Source organism: Erpetoichthys calabaricus, chromosome 16, assembly GCF_900747795.2.
Source record: "Erpetoichthys calabaricus chromosome 16, fErpCal1.3, whole genome shotgun sequence".
NCBI classification, from domain to species: domain Eukaryota; kingdom Metazoa; phylum Chordata; class Cladistia; order Polypteriformes; family Polypteridae; genus Erpetoichthys; species Erpetoichthys calabaricus.
Genome location: NC_041409.2, coordinates 85898370 through 85926099, shown reverse-complemented (window position 1 = coordinate 85926099; position 27730 = coordinate 85898370). Strand labels below are relative to the sequence as shown.

The 27730-nt window shown below is 39.7% G+C and overlaps 1 protein-coding gene and 1 long non-coding RNA gene across 2 annotated transcripts in view; both read left to right on the top strand.

The window, feature by feature from the left end:
- The first annotated feature begins 1219 nt into the window (after positions 1-1219).
- Positions 1220-3687, top strand: LOC114666968 (uncharacterized). The gene is made up of 2 exons (XR_003718666.2): positions 1220-2733; positions 2917-3687. It is a non-coding gene; the product is annotated as an uncharacterized LOC114666968 (long non-coding RNA).
- Positions 3688-14002: 10315 nt separating this feature from the next.
- The window catches only part of slc25a21 (solute carrier family 25 member 21), a 544109-nt gene continuing 530381 nt past the window's right edge, over positions 14003-27730 (top strand). The window contains exons 1-2 of the mRNA XM_028821245.2: positions 14003-14106; positions 14194-14268. Of these exons, the coding sequence (XP_028677078.1) occupies positions 14202-14268 (67 nt within the window). The 5' untranslated portion in view covers positions 14003-14106; positions 14194-14201. The remainder of the gene's footprint in view (positions 14107-14193; positions 14269-27730) is intronic.

Here is a 27730-nt window from a genome sequence, read left to right as displayed (position 1 = left end):
CGCAGTATGGTTTAATAATGAATAAACATATGTTTTATACTTTAATAATAGTAATAATCCAAAACATGAACATCATTCATTATGATTAAACTGATTTTATTTTGGCTAAATAGTAATGCAGAATAATTGATGAATGTACATTTTGAATTTAAAATTAATAATAAGATCAAACATGATTATCATTATCTATGATTAACACTTTAATAGCAATAATCCAAAACATGAATATCATCCATTATGATTAAACTGATTTTATTTTGGCTAAATAGTAATGCAGAATAATTGATGAACATACATTTTATATTTAAAATTAATAATAAGACCAAACATGATTATCATTATCTATGATTAACACTTTAATAGCAATAATCCAAAACACTAATATCATTAATTTTGATTAAACTGATTTTTTTTTGGCTAAATAAAAATGCAGAATACTTTGATAATTATAATGAACATACATTTTGTATTTAAAATTAATAATAAGACCAAACATTGAATGCCATTATCTATGATTAAACTGAATTTATTTTGGCTAAATAAAAATGCTGAATAGTTTCATAACTAGTAAACATACTTTAATAATAATAATAATAATGAAAAGCATGATCATTATAAATTATTATTAAACTGATTTTATTTTGGCTAAAATAGAAATGCAGATCAGCTTCATAATTATATTGACCATACATTTCAGCCTTTAATAATAATAAGCTGAAAAGATGAATGTCATAAATGATTCTTAAACTGCTTTTGCTTTGGTACAATGGAGAACACAAACTCCCCCCCCCCCCCCCCACACACACACTTTATGATGTATATTAACAATATTTCAAAAAATGAATCCAGTAAATTTTTATTAAACCAGTTTTATTGTGTCAAAGGGGGGAGTTGTGATAGTTCAGTAGTCATGCTGAGTGGCCATTTTGTACTGTTAATTATCTATTAATCCGAATACACTAATATTTTAAAGTATTAATAAACTGATTTGATTTCGGTACATTGAGGAGCACAGAGCAATTTACTATTTATTATGAACAAACCATTACATTATAATTTAAAATTTCATTTTGTTTTTTCTAACACTTAACAGCTCATAAATCTCATACATCCTTACTAAAATGATTTTGGCCTAGCAGGAATTGTGACAGTTCACAAATGTTAAACGTGCATTTTATAACCAATATAAGATGTTTTTTTAGGTTAGCAAGATGGCAAACACAAAAACGTTTAATGGATTTAATGAGTATGCATTTAAAATCACAAAAACGTTTAATCGTTTGAATTAATTTACATCTAAATTACAAAGGTGTTTAATTGTTTAAATTAATATGCATTTGATAATTTAATAACTAGGTCTCTTTTGTTGTAAATTATTAAGATGAATTTATTTTTGGAGTTAAGTAAACTCAAAGTAATTTAATAATTATGTTTAACCTACATTTTGAGACATAATGATATTAATAACATCCAAAAAGCAAACATTTTAAGTTGTGATTAAAGAAATTTTTATTTTTCAATATTGGGAATGAGAAGGTAGTTTAATAATTAGAACAAAACAACATGCTATACATCAATAGTAAGACTTTATTAATCGTAATTGCCTCCGAGTTTATTGATTGTTTTTTGGACAACAGGGGCAGATGCTGATATAACGATTACCCAACATTTTATATTACAACAAAAATATGAAATCCAAAAAGCGCCCTGTACCTTCTCTCAGTTTTATATTACCAAAGAGGCTTTATGGTAGCTGATGGACTCCTATTGTATGTAAAGCAGATGTGCTGGACTGGCGCCCCCTCGAGTTATTGTTCCTGGTGCCATGGGCTCCCGCTGCCCGCGACTCTGCCCTGGACAAGTAGGTTAGGACAATAGATGGATAGATAGATAGATAAATAGACAGACAGACACACAACCAGCCACCACTGTGCAAGTGGCCAAATCCTGATCAGGGATGCCTAAAATGTGTAAATCAATTGAAAGCTTGAAGCTGAGTCTTTAGCCACTTACCATACCTTCACTTGTAACATGTGTGGAGAAAGTTAAAGCTACGCCTGCAAGTGTTTCTGCCGTGGATTGATTGTTATTTAAGGATGGGTATTAGTTTACATTATCATGCAGGGGACACAAAGGAATTCTCATCCTAACCCGGATCGCATCCCTTGGATGTTTTAGTTCTAGTAGTGTGACTTACACGCATGGTGGCAGGATAGCAACATAGTTAGGTCTGCTGCCTTTGAGTCGCCATCCCGTCAGAGTCTCAGGTCCTCCTGGCCGACATGGATTTTCTTATCATGTGCTGGTGATGTTTATTGGCTACTCTAAACTGCTCTGATGTGTAGAGTTTGTCCAGCACTGGATGGGACGCTCTGCTGGGATAGTCTCTGGCACCTCATGACCTTAAACTTTGATTAAATGGGTCTAGTTAAAGATATGGATGGATAATAAACACAATTATGTTATAAGGTGAAGATCGCTACTTATCGATCCCTCCCATTTTGAATGTTGGAATAAAACAATTTATCTTAAACCATTTCTTCGTGGGAGGCATATTACAATGACACAAGGTTCCTTTTTTCTTGGAATATACAATTTAGATCATTGTTATGATGTAAAATATGCCACATTTTATATCATTCTCATTTAACATCAATTTGATCATTTATACCATTTTCATTCCAGGAAAAACAAACGTCATGAATTCTGTGTGAAAGACTGAAATATATTAAGGTGGAGTGGTGGCACTGAGGCTAGGGATCTGCACTGGCAATCGGAAGGCTGCCTGTTCGAATCCCGTAAAATGCCAATAGGGACTCTGCTCTGTTGGGCCCTTGAGCAAGGCCCTTAACCTGGAATTGCTGAGCGTTTTTGAGTAGTGAGAAAAGCGCTATATAAATGCAAAAAATTATTAAGGTGAATTTCGTCATGGCCTCCTCCCTGTGTAGATGTCTTGACCGCTATTCAGAAGTGTCTTATCTCTTGTTCGGCTATCGCACAATTAGGCCAGGAAAAGGGTCGCTGGTTTGACCCCCTGTGGAGACCCTGTTTACAAAGTGAAAGGAGCAGATTTGCGTTCTTGAGAAATGTGTGACACAGACTATGAAAATGCAAGATTCAAGTTGGCGCTTTCAAGATGGCGCTCCTCATCTACCACGTTTTTGACTGTGATCATGAAAATACAGCCCGACGCTTACAAACGGCTTGCCAGTCTCTTCTTGTAGAAATGTTCAATGTTTGTAGTGTGGCTTTCAAGAATTTGGAGATGCTGTACATTGGATGAGTGATGGACTGTTTACTTACTGTCTTCCTCATCAAAGAACTTAATGCTTTAAAAAAAAGAAAATCGTACAACGACGTCTTGGAATCGTTCGGATCCCCCTCGCTATACTCAGCCACGTGGCTTCACTAAATCTTGGTGGAAGTTCTACCTTGGTGTCACATGTCTCTGAGGACGTCTGAACAGCATTCGGAAGGAATACTTGAATCTTGTTTGGATCAAACCACTCTTATTTTTTCAACGAACGTTATTAAATTGTATTTATTTATAAGGTTGTTTTACGGCACTGGTTGATGGTGTGCAGCCAGACAGCTTTCAGTTGAATTGTTTTTGTGTGTACTTGCAGAGGTACTGAACTAATGTAATAATTTAGAATATATTAATAAAGAAACATGAATTGATACTAATGGAGATGGGACTCTTTATCATAATGTGTAAAATAATGGATTGTACAGGTGTGGGCTTTGAGATGTGGCGGATGCACTTCATGAAGCAAAGTCACACAAATGGTGCATGAGTGGACCATACTGTGTATCTTTTACTAATACCGGACACTTTAATGAACTTCAACTAATGAGGTAAGAGAATCGGGGGTGAGTATCACTAATTAGTGATGATATGCACAAAACTCGAGTTCTGCTTCACAAACGAATTCGCAAAACAAGCGGTGTTTCACTTCCGGCGAAATTCCTGTCGTCGGTAGAAGAAGAAAACCATTTAGTTTCTGCATGTGCGGAAGTGTCATCACGCACTAATTCTGCAGGGGTTTGTGATTCTGTGTGCACTTTTGCATTCATTAGAGTTTTTTCCGTGTGTACGTTTGTTTTATATTTTGACTTTTATTTAATAAAAGCATAATCTTTGCCATCTTGATTTTCATTGCACTGCTGTGCACACGGAAATTTTCCTGTGTGGAAAAAAAAAAGAAATAGACATACTAAATGGATTTAGATGTTGTCACAGGTGGCTAGGGGTGGAACCCGGCCGGGATGCCCATGGAGGATCGGAGGAGGGCTTACACCTCCCCCTGACCACGTGGGGGCAACCGCCCTGGTGGCTTTGGGAACATTGGAGTGGGCTGAGATGATGTTACACCATCAAGCACCTTCAGAGGATTCTAAGGCCAGGTTTATAGTTCACGTGATGCTACGCTACTGCTAACGCAAACGGTGTACAGTTTATACTTGTGCACGTACTTTACATAAATCTGGAAGATTCCACCAGATGGCAGTGTGAGATATCATCACGGTGAGAAAACATTCGGCTTTGCTGTGTTGTGAATTGCCTGAAACATCCATTAAATTCCCAAGACATCTTGCCACAATATCTCTGAAAAGAATGTTTAATGATTACATCCATCAATCCAGGGATGCGCCCATTCCAGCAAGCATTGGGCACGAGACAGAAACAATCCCTGGATGGGGCATCATCTCATCGTAAGGTGAATACAAGAACACACATACACTAGCGTCATTTTAACATCACCAAATCCCCAAACCTGCGTGTCCTTAAGGCCACTGTGGAAACCCACCAGGAAAACATTCAAACTCCAGGCAGGGAGCACAAGGGACGTGACTCCCTACTGCGAGACAGCAGCGCTACCACTCTACCACCGTGCCGCCCCCACACGTGTAATTATTAACAGTATTCATTATTTAAATTAACGATTTATCTGTAAAATGTAATATACATACTTTAATACATTTCATCATGAAAATGATACCAAGCATAAATCTAAGGATTCTAAATATGCAGAGAGCTGGAATATCATAAATGTAATGTGTTCTGTGTGTGGCGATTGCTGCTGTCAGTTCAGGTGGAAGCCCCAGAAGCACGTAGCGATTAACAACTGGGTCAATTTTAAGATGACGTTTACAACAGTCTACTTTAATGATAAAATAAACTACGAGGTTAAAGTGGACATTTCGAGATTAAAGCCGAAATTTCCACTTCAATCACAAAAGAGACCTCTTTACTGTGTCCCTAATTTTTTTTCTCTGTGGCTCAAATACTCCGCCGTACATTCTGATGCTGTTGTGAAGGTGCTAAAAAAAGAAAAATGACAGCACAGAAGATGGTATGTGAGACTTTTAAAATGTATCGTGTCATTTTAATATATAGAAATGATTTAGATAGGAATATAAGTAACAAGCTGGTTAAGTAAGTTTGCAGATGATACCAAGACAGGTGGATTAGCAGATAATTTGGAATCCGTTATATCATTACAGAAGAACTGGAATGGCAGACAGGCTTGGGCAGATTTGTGGCAGATGAAATTTAATGTCAGTAAATGTAAAGAATTACACATAGGAAGTAAAAATGTTAGGTTTGAATACACAATGGGTGGTCGGAAAATCGAGAGTACACCTTATGAGAAGGATTTAGGAGTCGTAGTGAACTCTAAACTATCGACTTCCCGACAGTGTTCAGAAGCCATTAAGAAGGCTAACAGAATGTCAGGTTATATAGCGCCTTGACGTGTGAAGTACAAGTCACAGGAGGTTCTGCTCAACCTTTATAACACACTGGTGAGGCCTCATCTGGAGTCCTGTGTGCAGTTTTGTTCTTCAAGTTACAAAAAGGACATAGCAACACTAGAGAAAGTCCAGAGAAGAGCGAGTAGGCTGATTCAGGGCTACAGGGGATGAGTTATGAGGAAAGATTAAAAGGCTGAGCCTTTACAGTTTAAGGAAAAGAAGATTAAGAGGAGACCTGACTGAGGTGTTTAAAATGATGAAGGGAATTAGCACAGTGGATCGAGATGGTGACTTTAAAATGAGTTCATCAAGAATGCAGGGACACAGTTGGAAACTTGTTAAAGGGAAATTTCGCACAAACATTAGGAAGTTTTTCTTTACACAAAGAACGATGGACACTTGGAATAAGTGACCAAGCAGTGTGGTAGACAGTAAGACTTTAGGGACTTTCAAAACTCAACTTGATGTTTTTTTGGAAGAAATAAGTGGATAGGACTGGCGAGCTTTGTTGGGCTGAATGGCCTGTTCTCGTCTAGAGTGTTCTAATTACGATTGGGAATATACGACGCTTGAATATAAAAGCACCACAAATGCATCTGTAAATTTCGTTGTACAATGTCTCATTGCTACAATGACAATAAAAGATTTTGATTTTGATTGATTTGATCGGATTAAAGTCACTTCCAGTTACAAACTCGGGGCCTCCTCATAGATGCGCTATTTTGTCTATCACAGTTACCATTCATTGAATTCTAGCCTTTTGTCCTTGGGTGTCCATTTTGTGTCTTTTAGCCTGGAAGATGTCAGGAATTACTCCTTTGTTATCAGATGAAGTACAGGCTGGTCCTGGTATGAAGACTTCAGCCACTTAGTTTGGAATGCAAGAGGAGGTTTGGAGCGGCTGGATATCTGCATCCCTGTTAAGGCAGTGAGATGGACATTGGTGTCATTTAATTGTTCATTTTACTTTCTCATATACGAAGTTTACATCTTGCCTGAAGAAGGGGCCTGAGTTGCCTCGAAAGCTTGTATATTGTAATCTTTTGAGTGCAGTCATTAAGATCTCAAGATGCTGGTCTGCTTATGGTTCCAAGGATTAATAAAATAACAATGGGAGGTTGAGCTTTTAGTTAAAGGGCCCCTAAACTGTGGAGTGGTCTGCCTGCTACTATAAGAGATGCCCCTTCGGTCTCAGCTTTTAAATCCCAGCTGAAGACTCACAACTTTGTTTAGCACACCCTGACTAGAGCTGCTGATTAACTGTACAGACTGCATCTCTGTTGTTAGTCATTAGCACTAAAACATAAGTAACATGATAGTTAGAATTTCTTACGAACCCTCACCTATTCTGTTTCTCTTCTCGGTACTCAAATGTGGCACATTGGTGCCACGGCCCACCTGCCAAGTTGTTTTACCTGCCTAAGGTAAAGTCATCCCTGATGGAGGATCGCAGGAATCGTGGGAAAGAGGGGTCCTTTCATCGGGTTGGCTGGCCCAGCACTGTTTCAGTCGTGGAATGGCCAAATGGGGGAGGCAGCTTGATGGATGAGGTCTCCAAGAGTCTAAAATTATCCAAATCTTATTATGTGATATCATCTACTGTTAAATTCTGCTCCGTACTTCTAGAAAATTTTTATTTTTTATTGAGGATTTGCTCTGTTCTGTGTATTGTTTTGTATTGACCCCCTTCTTTTTGACACCCACTGCACGCCCAACCTACCTGGAAAGGGATCTCTCTTTGAACTGCCTTTCCCAAGGTTTCTTCCATTTTTCCCTACTAGGTTTTTTTGGGAGTTTTTCCTTGTCTTCTTAGAGAGTCGAGGCTGGGGGGCTGTCAAGAGGCAGGGCCTGTTAAAGCCCATTGCAGCACTTCCTGTGTGATTTTGGGCTATACAAAAATAAACTGTATTGTATTGTATTGTATTTTGAGTGAGCCAATAAAAGGGGTCATGTTGCTTGACTTCTTATTACATTCGAAATGGCTAACACAGTACAACACCCTCGTATACAAAGTATTGTAATCGTCCAAAGATTCGATGTCAAGATTTTGATGAATCTCAACGTTTTAGATCTCCCTGAACCCGATTTAATTTCTCGTAGGGCAGGTACTGTAATCATCCAAAAATTCTGTTTCGAGATTTTGATTAATCGCGACATTTCAGACATCCCAGAGCCCGATTTAATTTCTCATAGGGAAAGTATTGGAATCCTTCAAAAATTGCATATCGAGATTTTAATGAATCTCGATGTTTTAGAGCTCCATGAGTCCGAAAATACCATTTTTGGAATTATGTCTGCGTGTGTGTGTAAACACGATAACTTGAGTACGCCGTCACTTAGGTCAGCCCAATTTTGCATACAAGTATTAGGTACAAAACGTAGATATCTATCAACGTTTGGGCTATTTCCGCTAACTGGAAGTGGTACTTTACCTTTTATTAATGCAGGTGCAGAGTCCAATTTATTTAACATTACTTTTAGAATAATTGTTCAATAAATTATTAATTTGATTTGTTGTTGATGGTTCGTTAATGTACATAATATAAATATATAATAATTGTCTTGCAGTTTACTCCTCAAATATCCATCCCCATATCTGAGTATACGAGAAAGTCGAGGGGAGACCACTCCCGATATTTTTCTTTTCAGAAAGTCCTTAATTTCCTCAAGCAGCCTAGAAAAGGGAGAAAGTAAAAAGGCTGGAGTTATTGTTTTTTATTTTTATGATTGGGATTTTCTTAATCATTTTTATTCATGTACCTGGTTACTGTTATTTCACGGTCATGCTTGTTTGACTTTTCGCCAACTTTGACTTTTAATATATTTTGATATGGCATGATTTTAATAAAGGACTTCCAATTTTTAACTCCTTGTCTGTGTGTCTCCCTCTCTCACTCACCCCAGTTTATACTTGGTATGAACTACTAGATGCCCCCCAGGGTTAGACCACAGTGAGTGAGGTTTGCGGTGGGTACAGGATATCCTAGTGATGCTACATCAGGAGGTGGTGCCGGTCAAGTAGTTGATGAAGGTTTTCATGTTAGGATCTTAGTGGCAGTAACTCACCTTGTGTCGTTCTCTTTGGTTTAAAGCTCTTCCCTTGTGATGATCACTTTTGTGCCCCTGTCCTTTAGATACGTTAGAACATTAGTCCTGTAGCACTTCTTTCATAACAGTCCCATGCATTGATATTTACTTGATTTATTTTGATCTTTTTTGAAGGTTGCATTGTAATAAAGCGCTTGCTAAATGACTTAATGTGAATGTAAAAGTGATTCGTTTTTGTTTCGTAATTCCACACAATAGCCACGAGGCGGCGACAAAGAAAGCTTTTTTTTGTCTTTACCTCATAATATTTCTAAAGCTCAGCCAAACATCAAAATGGCACCATAGAAAAGACTCGACAGAGAAACTGGGAAATTCGTGTTTGTATTCATTAATCCTGACTCCATATTTACCATTTGTATCAAATTGTATGCCATCAAACTTTATGCACTTTCTGCAGTACCCCAGAATGACAAATTTTAACATTTTTTGTAAATCTATTAAAAATTAAAAAAATGAAATATCCCATTCAAAGAAGTATTCACATCCTTTAGTCTGTACTTTACTGAAGCCCCTTTGGTGTCCATTCCAGCCTGAAGTCTTCTGAGTCTGATGCAACAAGCTTCCCATACCAGGATTTGGCGTTTTTCTACCATTCTTCTCTGCAGATCCTCTCAAACCCTGTCAGGTTGGAAGGAGGCCACCATTGAACATCTATTGTCAGGTCTCCCCAGAGATGTTGATTTAGGTTTAAGTCCAGGCTCTGACTTGGACTACTCGAGGGCATTCATAGAGTTGTCCCCAAGTCCATCCTGTGTTGTCTTTGCTTTGTCCTGTTAGAAGGTGAACCTTCAGCCCAGTTGAAGATCCTGAGCACTCTGGAGCAGGCATTCATTAAGGATATATTTGTATGTTGCTCCATTCAGCTTTCCTTCAACCCTGTCCAGTCTCCTGCTGCAGAAAAATAACCTCTCAGCTTGATAGTGCCCGCAGCATGCTTCACCGTTGGATTGGCATTGCGCAGGTGATGAGCTGTGCCTGGTTTCCTCCAGACGTGACGCTTAGAATTAGGGCCAGACAGTTCAATCTTGGTCTCATCAGATCAGAGAATCTCTTTTTTTATAGTCTGAGAGCCTGTAAAGTGCCATGTTGCAAACTCCAAGTGGGCTTTCATTTCTCTTCTGGCTGTTCTTGTCAACTAAGCCCAGATCAGTGGAGTATTGCAGTGGTGGTTTTCCTTCTAGAATTTCTCCCATGTCCACACAGCTCAGCCAGAGTGACCATCTGGTTCCTGGTCACCTCTCTTACCAAGTCCCTTCTCCCTCGATTGCTCAGTTTGTCCAGGCAGCCAGCTCCCTGAATAGTCTTGGTTGTTCCATACCACTCCCATTTAAGAATTATGCAGGTCACTGTTCTCTTGGGAGCCTTCTATGCTGCAGAAATGGTTTTGGAACCTTCTTTAGTCCTGTCACCAAGCTCTTCACGTAATTGCTTTGACCTCATGGCTTGGTGTTTTGCTCAACTTGTGGGACCTTCAATAGACAGGTGTCTACCTTTTGTAATCATGTCCACTCCATTGAATTACCACAGGATGACTTCAAATAGAGTGCTGAAACAGCTGAACAAGGAGCAAGAGAATTGGATGCACCCAACTCAGATTTTGAGCATCATAGCAAAGGGTCTGAATACTTGTGTCAGTGTGATTGTTGTGGAAAACACTTAGTAGATAAAGAAACATCTTGAGCCGTCATTATAAATGAACTCCAAACATGGCTGTTGTAAGGGACGGCCGGCAGCCAAACCCAGCTGGGATGCCCAAAAGACGGAAGGATGGAGGAAGGCGGCTGTTTTAGGCCACTGCCTCCACAAAAACGCTAGATGGCAGCTCCCCTGGTTTACCCGTTCTTTAATTCCATGGCTTGTTGCTGCTCTCATTGTCCAATAGCAGACATTTCTGAAATGGTTGATTTTCTTCTTTTCTAAGAGCACCGTTAAAATGTTTTGGGGACCTGAGCAGCTCAACATTCCTTAGACCGTCACCTTTCTTTATTTTCGGATATTGTATGACAGACAGTATGCTGGTCCTGTTTTGGTTCATTATCGATCTCATTATTGTTTGGTTGCTAATTAAGGAAAAAAGAAACAATTAAGGGGTCTGAGTCTTCAAGAGCAAGTCAATTAAAATTAGTTCAAAAGAAATTCAATAACAGCAAAAACAGGCCACTCATTAAAAAAAGGGTTAGAATGAAATTCTGCAGCCATGGTGGTCCTCCAGGACCTGAGCTGGCGACCCCTGAACTAAACAATTCCATGCCATCAAGGGCACCCATTCTCTCCTTTCTTGTGCTTTCACTGTTTTATGAGTACGCACTCTCGGCAGGTGTACGCGGAGCTGTGGCGGCGGCTGCTATGAGCACAAAGCAGGAGTTAGGCCTGGCCATCACAGTGCACTCTCACTCAAAGAAGGCCAAAACATATGGAGGATTATTTGTGCCACAATTGCAACCTAACGTGTTAACTCACACATGGTGCATTTCATTTTGGCACGGTTTTATTATATCACTAGTCATTTAGCCCATTACAATAACTGGCGCTAGAACAGTAGTGCATAAACATTAGTAGGAACAGTCCATATTAAATGGCAAGGGACTTTGACCTCATTCTTTTTGTTGGTCGTATTTTTCTTTCTTTCAGCCTTTCTTTTGTTGATGTTTACTTGCTGAGCTGACCGTTCTTCGTGGGCTGCCGCCATGTATTGTGTGTCTTTAATTTTCTGTGACAGTAATACTGTCTTGTACGGCTTTATTCAATAAGGGCGCGCACAAAAAGGCGAGCTTCAAAAGGGCGACCTCAATTGAGCGCGGCGAATAAAGGCGTTCGTAGATAATTTAGTTCAAATGGCTCTGGAATATGTGAAGAGAAACAAAGGTGCAGATCTTTATTTACGCGCGCCTTTATTCGCTGTGACTAATTGAGGTCACCCTTTTGAGGCTCGCCTTTTTGTGTGCGCCCTTATTGAAGGATACCGTCTTGTATGTCCGCTGGCTTGTACATCCGTAATATACCTTTAATTTTCTCTGGCGGTAATACAGGCGTGCGCGTCGGTAATATGCCTTTAATCTCCTCTGACAGTAATACTGGCTTGTATGTGGCTGTTATATGAGTCACTGTATTGTGTACCTTTAATTTCCTCTCGCTGTAATACTGGTTTGTATTTCCGTAAAACACCTCTAACTTTCTCTGACAGTAATATTGCGCGTCGCACCGTGCCCCGCGCATGCGCACTTCATCAGAAGATACCCACACACGGACATATATATAGATAATTAAACATATACACCTTGCAATTTCCACATCAGTTTAAAATGCAATACAAAAGCGTGTTGCATTTTAATTCATGTCCATAGGTCACATGTCATAACTAAAGGCAAGGCAGTACAACCTCACAAAGAGAAGAGAAGCTCGTCTGTCTGATGTCTCATATTTCACATACCATAACAGAATGGAAAAAAGAAACAAAGGGTAGAGATTGCTGCTGAACTCGCTGCGGCTTTTAACCCTTTGTATAGCAGCAGCTTGATCAGGAGGCACGCTACTGGCTGTCAAAAAAAGAGGCGAGCCCGACTGCACCGAAACACCGGCACTCAGTGGGTGAATGTGACACAGGCTGAGATTTTCATTCATGTTCTGACATGGTGCAGCAAAGAGATCTCCGACTGCAAGTCAGACAATGTATTCATGGCGTCATATTCAGGTCAGTTCGGCGACTAAGTTAACTGATATGAAAGTTGGAGCATTTCACACTTTTTATTTACTTCATCCAAGTCAGTTAGTAAATTGTTTATTTTTAAACAGTTGTGTAACAATGAGTCGTATTCAAAAGTAATTACGACAACAGAATGCACTAGCATGTGTTAGTAAACTAGATTTAATACACTGTTTTCTGTGCTTTTTTAACAGAACTTTACAATTGAGTTATAAACGGGGACCAAAGAAGCTCTCGGTGGCTCATCAGTTTTCATACACAGCAGATTGTAATTCAAGTGATGTGAAAATGTCATTGAATCACGTGTGTTAGTGGTGGAGGGTCTGTGACGAATTGTTCTTCAGTTTTCTAAAATATAACATTTTTTAAAGTATTGTATACCTAATAGAGTGTAGTGTTCAATATTAAGTAAAAAAAAATATGTATTAATACAAGTGCAGTGGGTGACACATCAGCACCACACTGGAACAGTGGGAGATTTATTATTTTTTTTTTTTTACAGTGGCTGTTAAAACAAAACTGAGTGCCATTATGAATAAAGCTGCACATTCTCTGACACACCAACACTGAGGATTTTCAGCCAAAAAGTAATTCAGCAGAAGTGTGTATAGAAACTAAAGGGGGCTTCTTTATAATAACAGCAATACACCTGTGTAGCGCCTCACTGAGACTGCGACAGCCAAGTCAGAACTTTCTTTCTTTATAGTCATTCCTTTGTAAGTTCAGACCAAAGTGTGTGTGTATTTATTTACTTACCTACCTATGATTGTATTTATTTAAAGAGCTTCTGTAAAAAGCCAAATTCCCCCCTGTTGACAAATAAAGATCTCTCTATCTAAGCAGCTCACTGTAACAAGCAGTGTTGCGAGTATGACCGGATCAGGGCGTGTTTCTTGTCTGAAGATCAGAGAAATTCCAAAGGTGGAATGGCATGCTGAATTCCAACAGGAGAGCACTCAAATATTAATCTTTGGGTCGGACGGACATACATCAAGCAACAGGGTGTGGTTGCTGCTCTTTTATTTTGTTTTTTTAGTGTTTAATTACTAAACTTTTCGCAAGTTAGCCTGCAGTCCATTTCAAAAGCAGCTTCCACACAATGACACGCGCGCGCGCGCACTGAGTCAACTGGAATCGTCAATTCAACTAACGCGCGTTTTTGCTCACGTGCATCAATATTAATTTAAGCCATCCAGTGATGACTGTGTGCACAAATTAACACGGCGATTGCTAATCTCTCCTCAGTTCTTCTCCCACGTCGTTATTATCTACGCGATGGCCTGCTCCTTCTCCGCGCCGCACCTGTGGCCATCTTCAAGCTAGTATCCCTACGGTAATCATTACCTGCAAGCAGCGCGCGGCCGCTGGGGGACTTCACGGGGTGCTGCTCAGCTCAGACAGCTTGCAGATCGGACAGCGAGCGCTTTAACGCCCGAAACTCTCCGTCCTATTCGTCGACCGCTTGCCCTGTCACCTTAAAACTGAACAGGCTGCACAAAACAAAACTTCACCTCGCAGCAGGGAGCCCTCTTGTAGAGGTACGCCTCTGTGTCGTTAAATGCGCGTTGCAGCAACGTATCGGCGACAGTTTCTCCCGTCTAAAAACATTCCTTATTTTCTTCTAGATCTGAAGATGTCCACCCAAAGACAATCTCTTCTAAAGGAAGCGTCTCATCAAATTTTGGCAGGAGGATCGGCAGGTAAGTCATTTAACGCACTAACTCTAATACAATTTAGTTTGAACGCTCCTTGTAACTTTTTTTTTGCTTCGATTCTTTATTTTTCTTAAGACAAAATGTTGTTTTCTTCGTGAAATGGTCAACTACTTTGTTTTGTCGTCTAAATAAATCAATTAACGAGATCAAAGTGCGGTTAAGTTTCCTTGGGAAGAGTCTTGGCTGCCTGTCACACCGCGTGCTTCAACAACATGAGCCCGTGTGTGCACTGCGTAGGCGCTGCTTTTGGTTCCGCGTGTCTTCACATTGTTGCATGCATTGCAACGGCACGAGGGAGCGGAGTAACGGGCTGCACTGTATGTATGAATGAATGTAAGCCCCATATTTCTATGTGAACACAACAGTTTGTTTTGCCTTGCTACGAAATAACATGTCAAAGTACAAAGGTATTGAGTTCAAATGCAGTTTTAGATTACAACTGCTTCACGGTTTGACTTTGCAAGGTGTTAAAATTTCAGGTCTTCTTATGCCAGAGTGTCAATGCTTTTATATTTGGAGTTGGGAGATTGCAGATGGCTATTAATCTCGTGTCAAAGGTTGAGATCCAAAGGTCAAAGGCTACTGCTCATTTTAGGTTTCAGCACCTGCTCTGCTGATTCGACCGTGGCTATTTGCATTCCTCTGTGCTATTTGCACATCTGTGGTCTGGCGACAGGCGATCGCCCCTGGGTGGCACTTTGGTCAGGACGGCATTTCCATTATTTTATTTATTTTTTACGAAATATCTGTGTAAAAATGTTCAGACTTTAAGAATTATGCTCGCATTCAGTGCCTTATTTATATACCACATTTTTCATTTTAAAAGTTTCAAGTTTGATCAAACGCAGTTCGCAGCACCTCGAAACATTACTAGCACCCTAGGATTGAAACGGCGCACGCGCGTTTTGAAGCCACTGCATGCCTCTAGTATCGCCATTCATATTCTTAATATCATTCCTGAATCTGCAAAATTAATAATTAAAAAAAAAAAATTATCAAGAGCATCATTTGTATTTTCATCTTTAGAAACTACTAATTGTGTTACTGTGGAGCTGGATAAGGTCCACCGATTCTAGAAATGTTGTTGTGCCCCACACTAACCTGCACTTTATGGGTGACCGGGCCTTTAGCTGTACAGCAACCAGACTTTGGAGTGATCCCCCTAATCAATGAGATCAGCTGAATCAATTCTTTCTTTTTAAAAAAACAACTTAAAACTCGTTTGTTCAGGAAGGCTTTTAACTTTAACCTAACATTTGGCCCCTTCTTTAAGTTTACGTTGCTGTCCAGATGCTCAGGATGATTTGTCTGTTACTGTATATCACATATTATGTTCTTTGTTCAGGCATTTCCTCTAGTACTTAATTTAGTATTTTACTCTGGTTTATTGTCTTTTATTCTATTTAATGCTTTGTATATTGTGTATTTATCTTCATTTAGTGTTCTATGTGGCTATTATTTGTATCCAATGTTACATATATCCTGCTGTTCTTTGTGAGACTCTGTGAAGTGCCTTTAGCATAGGAAATGAGCTATATGAATAAAATGTATTATTATTGTTGTTCTTCCATTGGAAATTTAAAAGAATAAGCCCCATAAAATTAAAAAATGGGTGTTCAAAATTCGACGTCAGATGAAGGGCTTGATGTCATGGACTTCGGTATTAAAATTAGCCGGATCAAAAGATTTCTTAAAAATCTCTTTGGATATGAAATTCCATTTACACATTTCATTTTTAGCAAAGCTGGTGGGTTACAGTTGCTACTGTTTTATGTCTCCTACAAAATTAGTATGCTACCTATAAAGTTACCTGCTTTTCATAAACCGGTTTTGTTGAGTTGGCTTTTGATTTACAAACCTAATTTTTCTCCACATAGTTTTTTTTTTTTTCTTTCCCTAACCCTCTGGAACAATCACTATTCTTATAGATAAATGGTTTGAGAACAATATTTTATTGATTCACCAGTTATTTGATAATAATCATATGATAGTCTATTGGGATTCATTTTTTTTCTCAAAATTTGGAAATATTTTTCAATCTGAGAATATGAAATGGTATGTGACTGTCTGTCCCAGATATGTTTTTTTTTTCCTCCTTATTTAAAAACAGTCACACAACTGTAGACTCTTTCTCATTAGATAGATTTTCATTATGTATAAACATACTCTTAAAAACTACAGTTCTTTACTGGCACTTTATGGTTCGTTACTGGGTTGTGTGGTTCCTCGTCACTCCATTGCTTGACCAAACACCATTTCATTCTGAAACGGGTTCTTTACATATGAAGTTGGTTCTTTATGCTTTGGAAACTTCATTAATATGTAGAAAAATGCTGAAATGTTTAATGTATGGTAGGCCATCTAGCAGGAAACTAACAGATTAAGAAAACCCGAACTTGGCCTGTGTGGTTATATGCTCTTTTAAAATCTGGACCCACTGGTATTTCTCAAATCTACTGTATGGAGCCTGTTACAGATCTAAATTAATAAAAGCTTCTTTCTGGAACCTTCATGTGGATGGGTCTTTTGGGAACCAAAACTGGTTCCCCTGTGGCATAGCCCTGAAGACCCACTCTGGCGCCTTTTATCTTTATGATTGAGAGGACAACATATTGGACAAGAGCTGTAATAATAATAATTTTATAAGACACAACAGACCTCAGTGACCCTTTTCAGGACTAAGCAGGTTAGAAAATGACTGACTTACTAAAATGAACCCTTAGATGACATGACCTTACAAGTTTTCCCTTTGTTGACCTGACCATTGTAAAGTGTGGACTTCTTCTTGTAAGGTGTTTTTTTTTTTAATCAATAAAAAAATCAGTTTGAAATATTACACAGTGTACCCACAAAGGGGTGCCACTTTCTCCCAAACCATAGACTGAATAATGCCCCAACACAATTCTAGCTCAAATAAAAGATATTTGTCTTCAACATCTTCCATACAGAAATGCCAGCCACAATGCACTAATATAAACTCTTCCCTTCCACCGTCCGTTGAGTATTGCCCACTGCCACCTGACTCTGACTCAATTAAGTAAGGCCATGAACTCTTTTAAAAACCTGACCCAGCCACTGCTTCCAGTGTCATGCCTTGTTTATCAGGAACACTTGTGGGTCATGTGGAAACCAAGACAGTCCCACCCCGGGAGCACCCTCTGGCAGTACCCAAAGACCACAACAGGATTGAGTTTCTAGACTGCAAATTCCATGCCACCCTGTAGGTGTTCTAACCTGAGGAAGACTGCCACCTGTCATATGGGGGAATGAACTGCTCCTGGTGTACCCATTGACCCAGTCCATCTATTATTACCTCCTGTCTGGGCAAGAATTGATCCTTTATCCCAGCCAGGATGCCTGTCTTTCCTCCATGGCACCAACAACAGAAATGACCCGATTAATAAAACACCGTGTACATTCCTTGATGTAACTGTAAAGGGGCTACAGAGTCTGTTGAACATTTACCGGACTTCTTCGTATCTTTGGAGACTTGCATCATGACATTGTATACAAGAATGCTACTCCTCTACTTGATATTTTTTTAAGATCATTTAGATTTGTTTTTCTTTGTTACTTATTCTTGAGTATTATTGCCTAATCTTATTTGTTTTTCTTTTCTTGCAATTTTCTCTTTGGCATCTTCGAATTTTGGAAGACAGATAGGAACTGGGTTGACCTGGCAGGCTTTTTTTTCCCCACATTTCTCTAAAAAGATCATTTGTGAGTCATGAGTGGAAGGATAGAAAGAGATACTGCACTTGAACAATGGCACTTATGATTTTATTACTGGGGAGCTCATTATTTAACCCACCAGCTTGCAAGGTAGCTTCCAGTGATAAGGACAGAAATATTATTATTATTTATTAAGTTTGCATCCGTAACCATGTAAATTATATTTAGACCCTTGAACTAAACTGACTATCCTAATATCATCACAAAATTCAAAAACATTGAAGTATAATGATCGACTGGCTCTACTCTTTACCCATGGTTCCTTTTTACCCTATCGTTACTAGTATATGCAAATAATGTAATATTATTATCCAATCAATGTACGGTGTTGTTTTTTCTTGCTATTGAGAACTTTTAGTGTGGCAGGACAAGGAGCAAATGTGAAGTTATTGATGGGGCCGAGTAACAGAGGATGTGGTTTGCTGAGTTTTCATGCAAGTTTTAATGTAAGCACCTTTTGAGAGATGCTTATACTTTTGAGTTAACTCTGTCTTTAGCAGTTTATTTAAAGTTTACAGTTTTGTCTTGTCTGTGTCTCCTATTCGACACTAATTTGAAGATTATTATTATTGCTGGATTGTTATCTACATGTTGTAGCCTACAACTAGTAAGCCCGCGATTCGCTAGCGAATCGGAAATCCATGAATGGCAATCAGTTTCTGTTCCGTCTGATATCTGGATGGATGACATATCATGGAGGGTGGGTGCGTCTGGGGAAATGTCATTTAACTTCATATGCATATCTGTAGTAAGGCGGTCTCGTTTTGTGGAGACGTGATTCCGTTGCCTTTGCTGACACTGACTGCTGGCAGAATGGAGCACAGCAAGTTCAGTTTACAGGTTGTGCTGTTCGTGTGCCACTGAGTCTGGGAAGCCGCTGGGTTAGAGTTTGTGACCGTCATGTGATCTATAGTACTGGCACAGTGGATTAGAGCAGGTGTAGCTCACGCGTTGTGGGCGTCTGCGTTCATCGTGTGTATCCATGCGGGCTCGTTTTTGTATTTCTGTTAGTTGAGCGGTTTGTTTTTGGACCCGTGACTCCGTTAGCTATATGGCATCTACTGTTAAGAATTATAATCGCACTTACGTTTAATACGGAGCGCTCGTGTATTGTTTCTTTCCATCTGGTGGCGTTTCTGTGTTTTTGTGGCACAGTGGATTAGAGCAGGCATAGCTCACGCGTTGTGGGCGCCTGCGTTCATCGTGTGTATCCATGCGGGCTCATTTGTTTCTTTCCATCTGGTGGCGTTTCTGTGTTTTCTGTGGCTGGACTGTTAATAATGTATTACTGTAATACTGTAATGTGATTGAAATATGCTGTGTAGTGTGGACGTTTGGGGTTTCCGTACTGTAATCCAACCTTCGAATCCTCTCGTTTTCCTTTTTTGCTCTGTGGCGGGCTCGTTGCAGTGCGTTAGTGCGCAGTGTGGACCTCTGTGGTTTCCGTGCTGTAATACAACCTTCGAATCCTCTCGTTTCTTTTTTTGCTCTGTGGCGGGCTCGTTGGAGCGCTCCAGTTCGCCAGTGCGCGTGTGTCTGTGCCTCGATGCACCCAGCGCCCTGTGTCCATATCCGGTTTACAACCTTCGGTTAGTAAGATGGATTCTTACTGTTCTCCGTCCAGTGTTTATGACAGGTCGGTGCACATCCATGTTGCATTGTAAATATTCTAAATGATACCATTTTGTAAAGTTTATTTAATATCTGGATTCTATTTAAGGTTACAGTCACACCCGGTGTCTGATAAGTTTCACAAATCTGCACCGCAGCCTTTTTAGCTTGCAGGATGGACTTTGAAACGAACAAAAGGGTTCAGAGAAGCAGGCCGAGTGGGACAGCCAAGTTATGTTTCACATTCAGTTTGCATTTATATTGTTTTGTTTTGCATTTTATTGTTTTAAAGCTAATGTTATTTTATTGTGTTAGATTTTTAACATACATAAAATATTTTTTTTACATTTTGTCCGTTGTTTCGGATGCGGTGTATCGTGAAGCCTGTATCGCACTACGTATTGTATGTGAGTTAAGTGTATCGTCTGATGCCTTGTAAGGATACATTGGATTGTTGGCAGTTGATGGGTAACAGAAACGGCACCTTACCTCAGGCTGCACTATTCCACGTGTCAGCCCAGCCTGTGGTCACCATTTGGATCAGCCAGCGTGTAAGTGGACAGAAAGTTAACTCTGATCTTGTCAACTTGTTTCCCATTGCCATTTTTTGGAGTACCTTCTGTCTAACCCAAATACTGGCCGGCATTGACATCTAACTAACAAGTAATTTTCTTTTTTCTTTCATTTCAACTTGCATGACACTTCACTCATGCTTGTAGACTACAGTTTGAAAAGCAAGAGGACAAAAAATAACTTTTTGTGGCCCTTTTATTTAATGAATACCATTCTGTGGAGCTTTGCAAATGCATTGCCATAGTGTGAATTAGCCCAGCATGTTTTTTTTTTTTTTTTTTTTAATATTTTTATTTTATTAATTTTCATTGTAATCATTCCATACAAACAGATCAATTTATAACCCAACAAATTTGAAGACAAATCAAACCCCACCCCTGAGAAGGAGAGCTTAGCTAAAGGAAAATTGCTTAAGGCTTTTTAATTAGGCAACATTAAACAAAAGAAAGGGAGAAGTAAATATCTATGTAAATAAGAGATGGAGAAGGGAGTTAAATGCAATAATAGTTATTTCTCTTATTCTAAAATAATATTGATTAAATCCTGCCATGTTTTGAAAAAATGTTGTACAGATCCTCTAACTGAAAATGAGATTTTTTCCAATTTCAAATAATATAAAACATCGGTTTCCCACTGACTTATAAGAGGAGAATTAGGATTCTTCCAATTTAACAAAATAAGTCTGCGTGCCAAAAGTGTAGTGAATGCAATCACAGTTTGGATGTCCTTCTCCAATTCAAGTCCATCTGGAAGGACACCAAACACAGCTGTTAGTGGGTTAGGAGGGATTGCGATACCAAGGCTGTCTGAGAGGCACTTAAAAATTTTTGTCCAAAATGATGTTAGTTTGGTGCAGGCCCAAAACATGTGACCCAGTGAGGCAGGAGCTTGGTTGCAGCGCTCGCAGGTTGGATCCTGGCCTGGAAACATTTTGGACAGTTTTAAGCGAGACAGATGAGCTCGATATATAATTTTTAGTTGAATAATTCTATGCTTTGCGCATATAGAACTCGGGTGAATTCTCTGCTTTGCTACCTTCCACTCCTTTTCTGATATATTGATTAAGAGATCTTCTTCCCAATGTCCTCTTGGATCTTTGAAAGGTAGGGACTCTAATAAGATTTTAAATATTGCGGAAATAGTGTTTGTTTCCTCGAAATTGAGCAGTATTTTTTCCAGCATTGTGGAGGGTGCAAGGTGGGGGAAATCGGGCAATTTCTGTTTAACAAAATTTCTAATTTGAAGATAGTAAAAGAAGTGTGTAGCTGGGAGGTTAAATTTTGAACGTAATTGTTCAAAAGATGTAAATATGTTGTCTATATAAAGATCTCTGAGCATCAGTTTTTTAGTGTAGCCAATCATAAAGTCCTCCTTTAGGATTAAAATCAAAATGACACCATTCCTCCTTGCATATAGCTTATTCAGTTGCCCTTAAGGAACAATTTGGGACAGCTTAGCTATTAGCTAAACAAACGGGCTTGATGGACTGAATGGTCTCCTCTCGCCTGTCAAGTTTGCTATGTCATTACGTCCATAGTGGCTGCTGTTTCTTTTTGATTTTTTAACTTGAAGAAGAGAGCGCACTGTTCTTTGCCCAACAAGAAGCTTTACCGGGACAATCTTCACTAGCACCATCTTCAGCCATAAAGTCCTCAAAGTTGTGCCAGGTCTCTGTAAGCCTCGACAAAAGAAACAAGTAGTTTTCTCTGACTGTAAAGCTTTTTGGATTAGCACTCGCTGAATGTTTGTTTGTCTTTAAAATGTTAAAAGCCATATGTACAGGCTTTGGTAATCAAAGGTAACAAATGTGTTACTCTTTAGTATTTTCAAATCATACGCTTCCTAAAAAATACAAAGAAAAAAAAACAAATGTTCAGAATTTAGTCTGAACTCTGCTCTGCTTTGTCCCCACTTTATCAATAGCACTAAAGAAATTGCCTAACTGAGGTCATTTATTTGTTTGTCTCGTCCTGACTTGGACTGTGATCAGCTTTTTCTGTTTGTCCACTAACATGATGCTCAAAAAGGTTGGGAAATAATTTGTTTTAATACGTGGGACTGCTCCTTTTTAAGTGCGAAGCCCCTCACAATAATAATAATAAAAATACCCAAATAGAGAAAATGGAAGGAAATTGAAAATTTAAAACGAAATTGAATCAGAAAGCTCATTTTTTTTAAATCTAAATGACGTAATAAAATGTTGCAGGATATTTTAACACATAATATACTCAAATCAGCTTAATGTACACTACCAGTCCAAAGTTTTAGAACAACTCTGTTATTCTTCAAGTTTTAATGGTGAAAAGGTAAGCAGTTATCTGCTAGAGGTTTAAATTTTAAAGTTTAGGCTCAAGGTTCCAGGTTGCTTTATTTAATCCTGTTTACACAAGAAAACCTCAAATTTGCCTTCTCAGTTGCATCTAATAAAACAAGACCGCAAGAAATGAAACAAAACAAATATAGACAAGACAGGTTAAGGTAAGGCAGTTTGATGATGCATATTTACACAAAAATGATTACAGGATACATAGCAAACCTTAATAATTTTTTCCAATATTCCTTATTAAAAATCTCCTATAGCACTAGGAAGACAGGAATTTCTGGAGCGATTTGTGTGGGTTTTCAAAGCGACTATTCTTCCTGATGGGCGGCACGGTGGCGCAGTGCGTAGCGCTGCTGCCTCGCAGTAAGGAGACCTGGGTTTGCTTCCCGGGTCCTCCCTGCGTAGAGTTTGCATGTTCTCCCCGTGTCCTCCGGGCACTCCGGTTTCCTCCCACAGTCCAAAGACATGCATGTTCGGTACATTGGCGATCCTAAATTGTCCCTAGTGTGGGTGGATGTGTGCGCCCTGTGGTGGGCTGGCGCCCTGCCCGGAGTTTTGTTTCCTGCCTTGCACCCTGTGTTGGCTGGGACTGGCTCCAGCAGACCCCCGTGACCCTGTGTTAGGATATAGCAGTTTGGATAATTGATGGATATTCTTCCTCATTTACTGAAGTGAAGTTCTGCATGTAATGGATATCTGTCGTCAGTTGAGATGATTTCCAGTTTCTTTAGGAGATTGTCCTGTGACCCACACACTTGCCAGATCATCTCCATCAGTGCAAATAACTTTAGCTGCCTGCTTAGTAATCTGCTGGAGCTTTGTTAAAAATTTGGTTTGTTAGACCACTAAACCAGGCAATGACACTGAAAGTGATAACGGACTGAATCAGACTGTGATAAAAGGACAACATGAGGTCTTCATCTACTTGATTGCATTTAGAGAATATTTTTTTTTAGTATTTGCATTCCTGTTAAGATTGTTTTAAAAAAAGGAAACCTCAGAAAATTACAAATGGGCCTTCTTTAGAAAACAACTCATAGGTTACAACCTCCAGATGTTGTGCAGCAATTCAAGTAAATGAAGCCTTGCAAGTTGAAGCAAGCAGTTTGTACCGGTGTCCTAACTTGTGTTGATTACTTAAAAACCCTCAGTTTGTCTTCAAGCAGAGTTGGAGCAGCCTGTGCCGCTACACCCTGTGAAGTACTACGTGGACAATACTTCAGTGATAATGGCAAGAAAATGCAATTAAATGAAATGAGACAGAGCATTATTACCCTTAGAGGCGTAGGCCTTTCATTTTGAGAAACTGCCAAAAAATCAGAGTACAGTGGTGTCCTACACAATCCAAAGGCGATGGGAAACTGATTGGGTGATGACTTTAGGTCTGCCAGATCTCTTCCTATCAGAAGATAAGTTTCTGAGGATCACCAGCTTGCGTGATCACAGGCGCCTCGCAGCACAGCAGCTTAGCAGTGCAGGTCGAAAAAAGTAAATCTCCATTTCTACTGTGAAGAGGAGACTTTGTGCTACAGGACTGACTGGTCAAGCGGCAGTAAGAAAGCCATTCCTTAAAAGTTCTAAAAATGCCTTGAAATACCAGCTGTGGACTCCTGCAGATTGGAGGAAAGTCCTACGGACCGATGAATCTAAATCTGAAATCTTCGGTTCACCACACGGGGTGTTTGTACGTTGTCAAGTTGGTGAAAGGATGGACCCTCGGTGTGTGACACCAACTGTCAAGCATGGAGGAGGAACTGTGGTGATCTGGGGCTCATTTGCTGGAGGCAGAGTTAGGGACTGGCATTCTGAATCAAAAGGTATCACAACAGTTTGGCTGTTATATCAGCAAAAGGTAGCTGTGATTAAAATTGTGTACGCTTAATGATTCCTTTTTTTCATTTGCCATTTGTTCTATGCCTTGATTTCATGAAACGTTAAGGCATTAAATTGTGCTCATTTCTATAAAAACTGAATAAAAAATATGAGGTGTTCTAAAACTTTTGACCGGTAGTATATTCCAGGATTGTGATTGGCTGAAGCTTAACCTGGCATCTATGGGCACAAGGCAGAAATCGGCTCTTGGCATCACCACTTAACCCTAACACGCACTTCTTTGGGGTTTTGGGAAGAAAACATCACAAGGAGAATAAACAAACTACACACACAACGGGATTGAGGTCAAAACACAGGAAGTGTTATCCGTTAAGAGGTGGCACTAACCACTGCATGAATATTCTGCCCTAAACAATCTTTAAGAAGTCCACATACAGTCAGGTCCATAAGTATTTGGACAGTTTTTTTATACGATTCTCAAAATTTTGGCTCTGTGTACCACCACAATGGATTTGAAATTATATAGTCAAGATATGATTTGAAGTTTGGGCTTTCAACTTTAATTCAAGGGGGTTACCAAAAATATCGTATGTGGCGTTTAGGAATGACAGCCGTTTTTCGACATAGTTCCCACTGCCCCATTTCCAGGTGTTTAAAAATATATGGTGTGGACGCTAGAGGTCACTGTTGCCTCTTTCAACCCAACAGACAGACACACCGCACACAATGTAAAATCACCAAGAAGATCTTTAATGGATATTCTTCTTAATGCAGTGTCCAAAAGCACCTCCACCACCATACATAAATAAAGTAACAACCACTGTTCAGAAATCTCTCCTCCACTCCTCCCACCAAGCTCTGTCCTGCTCCCATCCAACTCCGGCTCAGCTTGGTGAGTCTCCACCAGCCCTTTTAAATAGTCTTTGATCCGGAAGTGCTTCTGTCCTTCTAACCACGTGATTTGTCTGCACTTCTGGTGTCCGATGGAGACTTATGGATTTCTTCAGCCCGGAAGTACTCCTGTGGTTCCGTCCCCATGACTCATGAGTGTTTCCAGGCTATATGGGGAAATATAAATTCTCAAGCCTGCCTGCAGCGTGTCCTGGTGGCACCCACGGCACTCAGCAGGGCTGTGAAGCCGGACTCCAACTCCCATGGTGCCCTGCGGGAATCTCGGGTGCCGCTATGCTGCAGGGGCATCTCCATCTTGCATTTTTGGGGAGGCAGTGTCCCTCTGTAACTGCTTTCCCCCATCTTTTTCTCCTTTTTGAGCGTCCCGGCCGGATTGAGCAGCCAGCCGTCCATCACAATGGATATTTGACTGACAAGGTGTTCCATAGCCATGTTCTAGCAGTTCCCTTATTATTTCATTAACACGGATGAGAATGAATTTGATGGATGAACAGATGTCTCTCTCTCTAAGCATCTCTACTGTTAAAGTAAGTTAGAAGTTAGTAGAAACCGCAGTCACTCTCCACTCCACATCAATGGCTTCCCAGTTCAGGCAGTTTACAGTTCGTGCCTTGGGGCAGCCCTGTTGGGTCCCATGGGTGTTGACAGAAAGTGCTGCGGGGAGACTTCTGTTTGACCTGGAAGTTCTGCCATCGGGATATGCCCTAGCACTGCCAGTACTCGCGTGTGTTAGATAAAAGGAGCTGCTCTGCCTCACCTAGGTGAGTTGGAGTTAAAAATAATAATTCTCTACATTTTATATAGTGATTTTCTCACTACTCAAAGCACTTTTACACAGTAAGTGGCGAGCCACTTCAACCACCAATAATGTGAGCATCCATCTGGATGATGTGACGGCAACCATTTTTTTGCATCAATACGCTCCCCACATGTTAGCTGAGAAGAGGACAAGTGCTTTCCTGGGAGGACAGGAGGAAAAGAGAGGAAGAAGGACATTGGCTTTTGTATAGTGTTTGTGCCAGTACTATAAAGAAGACTTTGTTAAAGGTAATTCATTGTAGTAAAACCTTTTAATAAAAACCGGGTCTGAGGTTTGGGGTGCTACATTGCCCCCTGGTGGTCACAAAATATAGATTTCAGCATTAAGTATGTAGTGAAAATTCCAGCTTCCTATTTTTGTAATGTTAATATGTTATAAAGTAACTTTTATTCACATATATTACAGTGATCCCTCACTATATCGCGCTTCGTCTTTCGCGGCTTCACTCCATCGCGGATTTTAAATGTAAGCATATGTGAATATATATATCGCGGATTTTTCACTGCTTCGCGGATGTCTGCAGTCTACAATACGTGTGCTTCCTCAGTTGATTTGCCCATTTGAATTCAAACAAGGGACGCATTTGAATTCAAGCAAGGGACGCTATTGGTGGATGGCTGAGAAGCTACCCAATCAGAGCACGCGGTTAAGCTCCTGGGTGCTGTGCTAACTCTCGAGCGTCTCGTGACCATTCTACGAATGGCAAAAGCTCTCCAGACATCAGTTGAAGAATGGGACCCGCAAATGATTCGTTCTTTACAATTTTAAAAATGCTCTTGACGGCGCCATGGAAGTGTATAGGAACCTCTTTACACAAATGAAAAAGCAGCGCCAGCAACTGCCCATCACGATGTTCCTTACACGCAAAACACTGCCTAGTACGCCTTCAGAGGAAGAAGACGACGGCGGTGCTACATAGTCGCGTGAAGAGGCTCTTTTAGAACAGCTGTGACAGTGCAGTAAATGTCATCGTTATCTGACAAGTTGGTGAGTACCCAAAACTATTTTTCTACGTACTTAGTACATGTATGTACATTTATTGTAACTGTGCATACATTTTATACAATTTTTTCCTTGCATTGTTGGTATTTATTGCCGGTGGCCTGTCTATCGTAATGGCTGTAACAAATGTGATATCGGAGACGCTCTACGGTATCTTTAAAATAACATTTTGGTTTTATGTACAGCATTTACATGTTATAGATTTTTCACGTATTTTTATATTACCTACTCAATTACAATATGTTTAAAACTGTATTACGTATTAAATAAAACTCCTCAATGATATACGATACGTATGTTTGTGAGTAGTATATAAACTGTGTTTACATACATAATTTCAACGAATCTTACCTAATAACTAAGAGGATATAAAGGGTTTATGCTGTATAACTGTACGGGGAATATTTATAAACCATGTGGGAGAGTTTACAAGGACTTAAAATATATAAAAATAACCATATAAACATATGGTTTCTACTTCGCGGATTTTCTTATTTCGCGGGTGGCTCTGGAACGCAACCCCCGCGATGGAATTGGGATTAATAAAGTATCCTATCTATCTATCTATCTATCTATCTATCTATCTATCTATCTATCTATCTATCTATCTATCTATCTATCTATCTATCTATCTATCTATC